General features: G+C 37.8%; 1 protein-coding gene across 5 annotated transcripts in view; it reads right to left on the bottom strand.

Annotated features, from left to right (window-relative positions):
* Positions 1–370: 370 nt before the first annotated feature.
* Positions 371–11,201, bottom strand: part of Mitofilin (inner membrane mitochondrial protein mitofilin) — an 88,047-nt gene continuing 77,216 nt past the window's right edge. For 3 of the 5 annotated variants that reach the window (XM_031969946.2, XM_031969944.2, XM_031969948.2), the window contains one exon: positions 3,834–4,787. In XM_031969946.2, the coding sequence (XP_031825806.1) occupies positions 4,580–4,787 (208 nt within the window). In that variant the 3' untranslated portion in view covers positions 3,834–4,579. Of the gene's footprint in view, positions 3,132–3,833; positions 4,788–11,201 lie in introns of those variants that run through there. The other 2 variants (XM_031969947.2, XM_031969943.2) reach the window with 2 other exon arrangements.

The raw sequence follows: 11,201 nt of genomic DNA, 5'->3' as shown, positions 1-11,201 counted from the left end.
TTTAATCATTCAGATTTCAACTTCTTTCGTACCGACTTAATAAACTACCCTCATGATTAATGAATTTCCATAATGAAGCTTTTGTTCTCTTTTTCCTCTTCGTAACTCGATAAGTTACCTTCTTGATTAATCAATGCAGGCAAATTGCGATCCTCTCAGTTGAAATAATTCAATAAACTTCGTGAAAGATTTCTGTGCAGATTTCAATGTTAATAATAATAAGAGACAACAGAAATAGCGATGAAAGGGTCTCGTTATATTTTTCCAAAGAAAACATTCGCCTCATTTGAAAAGTTGATCTCTGTCTCGGAGAGAAAGGAATACGTTAGGTAGGAAAATGTCTGAAGTATACTGAAAAATACATGAGCAATGCTCTTAAGCAGTCAGGAATCCTTTATTGATCAATCCAAGAAGCTCCATATCACTCCGAAGCAATGCTACAATCGTGAACACATTTTACACAGCACAGTAACCACCATTCGTGCTCAGCCTCCTCTTCATCCGAAGTACGCTATTTTTCGAAATCAAAAACTTTACTTAAGAATTTCTAACTCCTTACACACTACCATTTTTCTATTGTCGATAATATTCTCAATAAATAATTCTATACGCTGAAAGATCAAAAATCAAATTCTTTTTCCCTTCCAATTATTGACGATGCAGTAATTCAGTAATAAGTGCAAACAAAATTGCGAAGCAAGGAATTAAGTAGTTTCTAAACATTGAACACAAAAGAAATCAGTCTGAAATTATTACTCAATAAGTAGTACGTGAAAATTTGTATATTGGCATGACAATTAACCCTTATACGATGAATAACTACAATTGCAACAGTAAAGTATGAATTAATTTTTTGTTTTTCATGTCCTTTTAATTCAATTTACTCTCTGTAATTAATAGAATTTATTTATAATCATACTATGATATCCTTGGAATGATAAGGGTTAATAGTTTGATAGTGGAATCACGCTGATCGAAGGCTTACCAGAATAATCCGATGATAAAAGAAGCAAAACTGGTTGTAGACGGCATGGATGAAACGTTTATTTGTTTAATTCTCTATTATTTGCTAGCGGACGACAGGCGCCGGCCCTTAAAACAGGGGCCGGTCGTCGCCTGCCTTTCAACATTTTTAGTCCCTGATGGATCCAGGTGATCCAAGGGCAACGACAACTCGCGTCAAACGGGCGGAACAGACTTTCACGTAGAAAGAATGATCTCTGGATCGCGATCGAAAGGTACAAAAACGTCGCATGCTCGACGAAATCGGAATTATGCTCATCGAAATTATAATTAAAATGCAACGCAGTGTAAACATGGGGAAGATGTAAATTTAATTTCATACTTTCAGAGGCGAACTGTCTTTCAAATTTTTAATACAGTTACGATTGTTCAAACATTTTCTAATATACACTCATGTATTAAATTTTTACTTGATAAAGAGAACTAGAATATTCTTTAACATTCTCTTTTTAAACAACGAAACTCTTCTTTCTGTATAATAGGGCTTTTAAAGAAATTTAGTAAACGTATGTCGCAACAAGCAACCTCACTAGAATTTCAATTACAGTGAAGATTACTGGTTAATTACTCGCAAAAAAAATTGTACGGTATTCGAGAGACACTGTTTCACTAGTTAAACGTCAAATAAAATTCCAAATATTCCGTATTTTTCCCATGACTGCACTGCGTTACAGTCTAAAGTGCCCCAAACATTTCCCGTAAGGGACGCTCGTCGGCCATGTTCCCTAAACCTGATAAGCCCGCCAAGTTTTTCGAAAGTCTCCTCTGTGGCTGAAGCGAAGGGACGCAAGGACCCAGCTGCCGCTCGCGAGACATGGATTAACTTTGAAAAACGCGGAGCGAAATAAATTGGGCGGGTAGCCGGCCAGACGAGTCCAGCTTCTCTTCGCAAGCCGCGTCAGGATGAGATTCGCCATATCTTCGGTCTTCTCATTCCCACCTCGAACCTCGAAAACTGTAACAATCGCAACGGTGCAACGCGAAACAACGTATCTCTCAATAAACAATATTTCTCGTGCGAGACAGTGTCAAGTTTCCTTCTGTGGATCTTCGTTAGAAATGAAATCGGTTGAAACGAGACACCCGGTACAATAAATGTGATTTATTTTACGTGAAAGATGTCATTTACCTACAAATGAAACAAAAAGGTGAAAAGAACCTTTTCCGTATGACCCTCCGTTTTCGAGAAAATGGAGTCCGAAGTTAACAAAGACATGCCAGTGGTTCTCAATTGGAGAAATTATGAAAATACGGCGCACCTATAAATGGCGTATTACTTAAGATATTCATGTGAATGCTTGAATAACCTCTCAAGACTTGTTGATCTGATGAATTAGTTCACTAATATCATCTGTTACATATATTTACAATATCATTAACATTTTTAATAATATAAATCTAACCTGCAATCGATGTTCCAGTCGACGAAACGACTTACTTGTAACTTCTTCGACGTATAAATACTATTATAATGTATTATAATATTTATATAAATAGTCGATGAGCGTAAAGACAAGACCCATTAGGAACCACCGAAGCATCCCCTAAATTTTGAACTAGTTTCCCTTGAAAACGAAGGCTGTTACGAAAAAAGTGTACTCCACGTTTCCAACACAGTTCGATCCAAGGATTAATCCACCGTGTACATTTCCCAAGGATATCGCCGTTTATCCTATTTTACAAGCGATTTCCTGCTTTTTTACGGAGAGTCTATCTGTCATCTGGAACCGACTACCCCTCGAATTCACTTAAAGGCGCGTTCGCGATCGAAACGAACAACGTGGAGAAAGAAAGGTCGAACTTCCTGCGGCGCTGGCTTCTCCCCTTTATCTTTGCCTGGCGGGAGAAAATATTGTCCATTGTGCAAGGGCTGTTTTCATATTTCTTTCACGGTCCTTCCACGGTACTCTTCACCCTCCGCTTGTGTGTGTACATGTGTTTAAACCGTGGGAGAGCGTTCGGTTGTGTATTTTTCTGTGTGTTTCGTGTTTGTGTTCGCGTGTGTGTATGTCTGTTCCGTGTTCTCCTTGGTGCATTCCGAGCGCGTTGCCTTCCTTGATCTCGATGGACAGCTTTCTCGAGGCGAGCTTTTACTTCTCCGTCGACTACTGGAACAGTACGAAGCACAACGAAAGGAACATGACGGCCGCTCGTCATACGTATTCGAGCAAACGGTTACTTTTTTTTTCTTTCTCCGGCGTTACCGTGTTTGTACGAGTTAACGCGGAGAGGAACTTTTTTTTTTTCTTGGAGTTTATTGTTTCGGCGACTGAATAACCGTGGCAAGAATTGTCGCAAGTTTTTCTACGTCGAAGGAGAGAAACGGAAGCTCGGAATGTTTATTCGGTTGGAGATTTTTTCGCTATATCCGAGCGGAACGTTTTCTTTTATTATTTCGGCGTTTCTAGGACTTAGCGCGGAGTGACATTTTTTTCTTAAGGTTTGTTGCGCCGGTGTACGGGTAACCATGGCGAAAATTATTGCAGGTTTCTGTCGACTGAAGGAGGGAAATAAAAATTTGACGCTCTTCTTCCTTGACAAATTCTTCTTAGAGTTTATTGTTCGCGTTGAGGTACCTTCAACGAAAACTATGGCACGTTTTTTTTTAAGTTGAAGGAGAGACATAAAAACGAAACTTTTATTTGTTCTCCAGCTTCTGAGAATTTTCCGTCCTTCGAACAATTTGTTTCTACACTTTCCGTGTATACTATGCATGATTCATGTTATAAAATGGATGAAGTTAAAAATGTTTAATTACTGAAATAGGATTATGATCTGAGTCTATAATTATAAAAGAAAGCAGAACGAAATCAACATAAATAGTTCTCTATATTTCAGCAATTCTACGAATCATCATAAATAATTCGAAAAATACAATCGGACCAAACATATATTCACGTTTCCAGCTATTAAATAAAATTAGGATTTTTATTGCAAAATAATAAATTGACCTAGGCGAGAAAGAATGTTGACTGTCGAGCATACAGTAACTTGGACGATGTTCAACACGTGTCTCTCAGAATAACAGTAAAAACTAGAGTGTGTCTCATTCACCACTAGACCATGGATCTTTATGCATTCATAGCTATTAAAAATCTTCGAACAGCACGGGACAAACACTATTATGCAATTTCATTCGTCTTTATATTACTTTTAAACGATCCAAACCTTTAATACTTCGACACCCGTATTTTCCACTGGATAAACAACATTTTATTTTGTCTCAGTTTTTTAATCCCTTCGCCACAAAAATTAAACTTTTTATAATTGCACTTAAGAAAATATATTTTCAACTCTACTAAGAGTACTAATTAGAAACAAGAAAATATTTCAGACATATTTTAGTTTCAAATAATTCATTGAATTATATAATAATTCTAAATTATGTTAAAAACCCCTGCAAATCAATCCTATTAACTTTAACTGCTTCTTCGAAGGTTATCAGTTCTTTTGCTACAAAAATAGAAAATCACATAAAAATCCGAGGTCTATTTATTGCTAATCAAGGTACTATACATCGAATTGGCAGTTTGATGGTATACGTCATCCCCTGTTTTCACTTTTGACTGACCTTCTCGTCTCCAGCACCAAGGAACACGAGTCCGATCGCTCCAGCGTACGCTAACAAAGTGTCTACGGCTTGCTGGGTCTCTAAAAGGATCCTCGTCTCGTTCATCCAATCCCTGGCGACTGCCCTAGGCGCACCTTTCAGGAGGTTCATGTATCGGAGCGCCATTTTGAAGTCACCTCGGTCTAACCAATACCTGAAACACGAAATCAGAAGATGCATGTCAAATTATTGTCACAATGTTCTGCCATTAACGTATTAAATATGTGAATACATATTTTTTACTTAATTGTGGGTTATAAACTAGAGATGATCAATTGATTTTCTTTATTATTTAATGGAAACACTTGAACCAATTCCAACCATTTTCCAATCTTGTAGAAATTAAGAATATTTTATTGTAAGTACTGCAAACTTTCAATCTTTCAAAAATAAAAATGATATAATAGTATATCAAAATTATGACAGGGTTTCTTAAAAATAAAATATTTATTATTCGTTAATATTTATTTCTAATTATATCTGTACAGTGATAAAATGAATATTTTATCTTTTAAGAAAATACTTTCGGTACTATCAAAGATTCGAGATGAGTCCTCCAATATTTCATTATCAATGGAATATTCTAAGCTATATTGAATATTTTTCATGCTAGAAATAATATATGACTAACTAAAAAATAATACAAAACAATTGATGTGGCCCACTCAAAGTGAAGGAGTTCAATTCCAGCAGATGGAACAAATTTTTCGAATTGAAATCGGATCGTCAGCTAGTACGCGACTGGCCGACAGGTAATTTGGATGATCGTCTTCTGAAAGTGATTCCGCTGAAGATTATCGAATATTGGATTCCGATCTCCAACTGCAGCCCGCGTCTTTATTCCTTGATGAATCAGATATTAAAACGGAACGGAGCCGATCGAGCCGAAAAACCACCGGGCTGGATGGGCTCTTTCGTCCGATAAAATTGCGGGCTTCCCTTGCATCGAACACATTTTACCAACAACCCCCTTAAACCATCGGTTATTGTGCAATTTTGATCTAAAGTTCCCCACAATTTCTCGGCGGTTTCGTCGAATTACAACAGCCAAGGAATTTCTCCTAAACAACAAAAATTTTCAAACCTTCTTGCGAATTAAATAAACCACTTTTATTTCCAAAAATGTCATTTCAACCAATTCACCCCAAATTTTCGTAACCTAAATCTAGTTTTACATTGCACAGAGCTACAAATAAAACTACTTCAATTTCCTCAAATAAAAGTGAACCACCAAAAACATTCCAATTTTCTTCATTGTTCACACCAAATCTCATACATTCCATCTCAAAAATGATTTCTATCGGTTCGAACCACCTGGAATTTCACCACCTACATCCACCCTTAATTCACAAAATCCTCCATTAAACCTCATTAACCAAGCCACACTTTCTTCTTCCAATTTTTGATATCTTAAGAGCATTAAGTATCCAAAACAATTTAAAAAATAAATAGTTTCACTTGAATGCTACAATTAACCCTTTGCACCCCACAAGTTTTCTACCAATGAAACACTAAATATTAACCCTTTGCGAACGAATGTCGATATTCTGGCGAGACGAAAATTTCATATTTGGAAGACTAAGTCGCAAACAAATGATTTAATTACTCGAACATCAAGACATCAGCACTTAGTCTCCTTTTTTTCTATTAATTAATCAACTGATATATAATTTAGCTTTTGTACGTTTCAAAGAATCTTCGTCCGCAAAGGGTTAAACTTCATCCATATACTCTACCAAATCGAGTGAGACTGAGAAGCTATAGAGTGCAAAGAGCTAACATACAAGCCGAAAAAAAGTCCAATTTCTACAAACACTATTAATCATGTTCAACGCCCTATTCTTCTAGCATTAAAAAATCCTGAACCTGAGTATATTAAAAGATTGAAAACCCGGTTAGAAAAATCACGCAGGATCGGCCAGCGCAGGAGATTTATCAAACCAATCATCAATTGAGTGCGCCAACATTAGTCTCCAGCACCGTGTTCATCCACTCGGCCCACGAATTTCGGCAGTTGGGTCGCGAGTGGGGGTGGCTAGCAGAAACTGCGACCCTCTTTCAGAGAAAACTCGCCGGCCGGTGTCTCCGCGCGATAGTTCGCCGAACAATAGTTCGAGCGAGGCGGTTAGCGACATCCGGCGCGCTATCGGCCCTCGAACGCATCCCTTCCGGAGGTCGCGTGAGCCTCGCCACCCCCGCCGCCCCCCGGGGGCAACAGGAAACTTTTTCATCCACCTTCGGTCCCGAAACAGGGGAATAAGAGGGGAAAGAGGATAATGTAACGGCTGTGTCGTCGATCGTTTTCGAGGGTGAAAGGGGAACGAAGAAGAAGTTCCCTCGCGCAGGGGTAGTTATCGATTAATTGGCCACGGCCGCGGGAAAAAAAGATTCTTCACGTGAAACGGAGAATCGAGGGTTTTTTTCCTTCAGCGGTATCGTCGAATAAAAATGGATGAGTCCTCCTTGCGAAGGAATTAATTAACGGGGAGGGAATCTCGGCGGAAGGGAACCGTTGGACGCCGCTACTGAAGTGTGCGGATTTTTTCACCGTGGGACGGGGACAGGGTTGCGAGGTGGATTAATTAAAATAGGGCGTGCGTTAATTTCACTGGCGGATGCGCGTTCACTGGGGAATCTTAAGGGTGGTTTTTGTTTCTTGAGGGTTTAATTGGAGATTGGGGGACGGTTAACGTGATGATCGGTGAGAAAATGGTTATTGAAATTTGTTGAAATTGGTTTTGGATAACGCTGAGCGTATTTATGAGTTGTTTTAAATTAATATTAGTGGATTGGTTGATTTTTTAAACATAACGTTAATGAATATTACAATGTGAGGGATTTTATTGGAAGTTGCGAGAGTAAGAAAGTAAATTATTTGTATTAGTTCATTAATCCGGTATGGAATTATTTTGTATGAAGTTTTTATGAAGAATATACTAGCAATTTGTTTATATAAGCTATGTCCATCCGGAAATCGCGAAGCTGACAGTCTAATAACTGGGCCGCGGAGTTTATGGGCTAAAACAGATTAAAATGCAAAACTTCGGGAAAGTTTAATACAGTTCCTGTTTTATTCCCATCCTCGTAAAATTTTTTACGAACCATTTTATTGCAAATTTAACTTCCCTTTTTTTATAAATATGGCGATCGAGCGGTGAGTAAAATTGCGCAAGATAAGAATAGTAAGTAAAATTCTGCGTTAGCCGTCCATAAACGGTAAATTCTTACGGAAACTTCTACTTATCCTGTCTACTCTAATTATAATACTAATTCATTCCAGCTTTTAACCTATTAAAATTATAGTCTTAGGCGAGAGATAGATATTGTTACCAACAAAACAATTCATATTATTTTGAGGTCTTAGAAACAAAACGTCTCGTAAAACTATTATAAAATAAATCTACCCCTCACCTCTAACAATACTAAAAAGAAAACAGTTTATCCATAAAGCAAAGTCTGGTTAGACTCTGTCTCGTAAAACTGTTGTAAAAAAAAATATTTATCTATTCATTACCTCCAACAATTCGAAAAAAAATAGTTTACCCATAAAGCGAAGTCTGGTTAGGTTCTGTCTCGTAAAAATATTATAAAATAAATATTTATCTATCCATCAGCTCTAACAACTGTCAAAACAGATAGTTTATCCATAAAGCAAACTTTGTCTCGTGAAACTATTGTAAAAAAAAAATATTTATCTATTCATTACCTCCAACAATTCGAAAAAAAGTACTTTACCCATAAAGCGAAGTCTGGTTAGGTTGCGTCTCGTAAAAATATTATAAAATAAATATTTATCTGTCCATTAGCTCCAAGAGTTCTAAAAGAAAAAAATAGTTTATTCAGAAAGCGAAGTCCCCTCGACTTGTGCGAGCAGAACAGCACCCAGATCGCCGGTAGCCAATAAAACTAAGAAAAAGCAAGTGTATCCGGAAGTAACGCGCGCTACCGTTAAATATTAAACCTTAATATCGAGGAAGGGCTTCCGGCCGTCACGTAGAAGCACCCCTTCGGCCGCGTCCAGGATCCTCAGCTGCGGACGCTGTGCAAACCGCAGTGCGCTTCCGGTTAAAAAATTCACGATCCTCCGTGGCTTGTACACCTCTCGCCTTCTCGTGCTCACTCCCTCACCCCCGCTAACCCTCTCCAACCCTCTTTATCGAGTGTTTGTCCACGCGTGGCTGTGCCCGTAACACTGTCCGTGTGTTTGCCCGTCGCATGTGTGGGTATTTGCGGGTATACAGGGTGTTTCCGAGGTCGTGGCGCAAACGAAAAGAATTTGGGAACTATTCTATATTATAAACAATGCAAGCTAACACGGCGATGTTAAACAAGATTAACCCTTTGCACTTGAAAGTCTTTCCCTGAGAATATTCAATGTTTTTCAATGGGATATAGACGGTATCCTTGTGAAGTAACTAATGAGGCAACGTACAAATTAGGAAACAAAGCTATTTCACTCTTTCAGCTCATTTCAAAGCTGAATGTTATACCTATATACAACCTTCATAATTTTAGTACAAATCTAGCGGTGATTGAGAATTAGCTCTCGACTGTAAAGGATTAATATGCAATGATAACGTAATTCAGTTAAATTAATTTACTTTGCGTATTCAATGTACTTTAAAAATTTATTACTCTTCTAGTAAAAATATTCTGTTTACCACTTATCTTTTATATCAACTGGTCCACTCAAACCACTGTAATTCACTTGATCAAACGACGACTATTTAAAAACTATTCGATATTCTAAATAACGCAACATAATACAACATTCAACAGTATTAACACCAGATTTACGGAACGAGTCAGTTTGACTCATATTGAATTTCATAAGCATTATTTGATAAATGTTTGGGTCGATTTTTCTTAACGCAGTTATGCAAATATGTATCCTAATTCTCTACTCTTAAACCTCTAATTTCCAAGATCCAAATGAACGGATAACAATTTCTCTAAGAACAACAGAACAAACTGTACAGTAAATGTCAGTAAATCTAGCGTTAACATACAATGATAACATTCAATTTAATTCATTTTTTGATGCATTCAACATATTAACAAGTTGAACGCCGCACAATTTCATAGAGCAAAATACAGAAAATGGAAAAAATATAATATTAAATCATTTGATTGAATTGCGTTATTATTATCGCACATTCATCTAGCTGAACATCACATTAGGTAGCATTATGTATAATATAAAAATATTTCTAAACAATCGTCGTTTAATTGATTGAATTACAGTAATTCGATTTGGTTTGGCCACCGGTGGCCCCCATGGCATACAACGCGTTAATCATTTAGAAATTCACCACTCTTATGGCGAAAAATTCATTCACTTATCTTTTGAATCACCTATCGATTCATATGGCGAAAAATTCATTTACTTATCTTTTGAATTACCTATCGATTTGTTTCTTCATCTACCCTAGCTACGATTTAGGAAACACCCCGTACATGCCCGACCGCGTGGCGGATCCACGGGACCGCAAGAATCCGCAGCATGCCGCGTGCAATCCCTTCCCCCACGCCGTTGCGCGTGTTCGTTCCCAGCGAGCGTCATCGGACACGTCCGCCCGCGTGTCTACCCACGCGGAAAAACTACGGTCGCCACGGGGATGAAAGTTTAACGGCCGCTGATGGGAACGCGTTGAATGGGAGCTGGGGCTCTTCCGACCACACGTAGGCTTCGATTATTCTTCGCAGGAATATCGGGGCTGGTTCGGCGAGAAGGATCGGGGGATAAAAAATTCGAGTGAATTAGGGTGAAAATGTAATTAACCCTCTAAATTGTGCGGAGTACGAAATTGACGAATATCAAGCTGTAAATAGAAATGAACAGTGTATTTAATGGTTTCAATAATTGCGTGAAAACGAATGTACATTGTAATTTCGAAATTACGATCAGGTTGAGCTTGCGAAAGTCGTGAGTCGGAGCGTATACAGTTTAAGTTAGTTGATTACTTCATTTTAATCGCCACTTTGCTATGCGAAATGAAGTAAATCAACGAGACGTTAACACTTTGCGGACGACATTTGGGCAAGATGACGCGTTTGTATTCGAAAGACTAAGTCGCGAACGAACGATTCAATTAGTCGAACAGCGAGAAACCAGCACGTGGTTTGCTCTTTTTCTATTAATTACGCAATTGGTATATTTCAAAGAATCTTCGTTCGTAAAGAATTAACCCTTTGCACTCGAAATATTCAATACTTCCTAATTAGATGTAGACAAGATTCTTTAAGATGAATTTATCAAGAAAGCACACATGAAATAGGCAACAAAGCTAGTTTCTCTCAATATTTCACGTATTGATGCAGTGTACAAAGGTTAATGGTAAATATCAAGGTTTATAATTTTGCTGCATCAAATCATCGGGCGACTGGAATCGCCTCTCGAGTGCAAAGGGTTAATATATTAGTGTGTCTTCAAAGTTACACGGGTCTGTAGAGGGTTAACCTTTATCAAGCGAAGTTATTGACTATTGTATATTCTCTAGAAATATTCACGAAAGTAAAGTATATTTATACTTTCCATAACGATAGCAGTACAAATTTTTGTCAAACT

This window comes from Nomia melanderi, chromosome 13, assembly GCF_051020985.1.
Source record: "Nomia melanderi isolate GNS246 chromosome 13, iyNomMela1, whole genome shotgun sequence".
NCBI lineage: Eukaryota > Metazoa > Arthropoda > Insecta > Hymenoptera > Halictidae > Nomia > Nomia melanderi.
The sequence above is the reverse complement of the archived record's forward strand: the minus strand, read 5'-3'. Positions and strand labels throughout refer to the sequence as shown.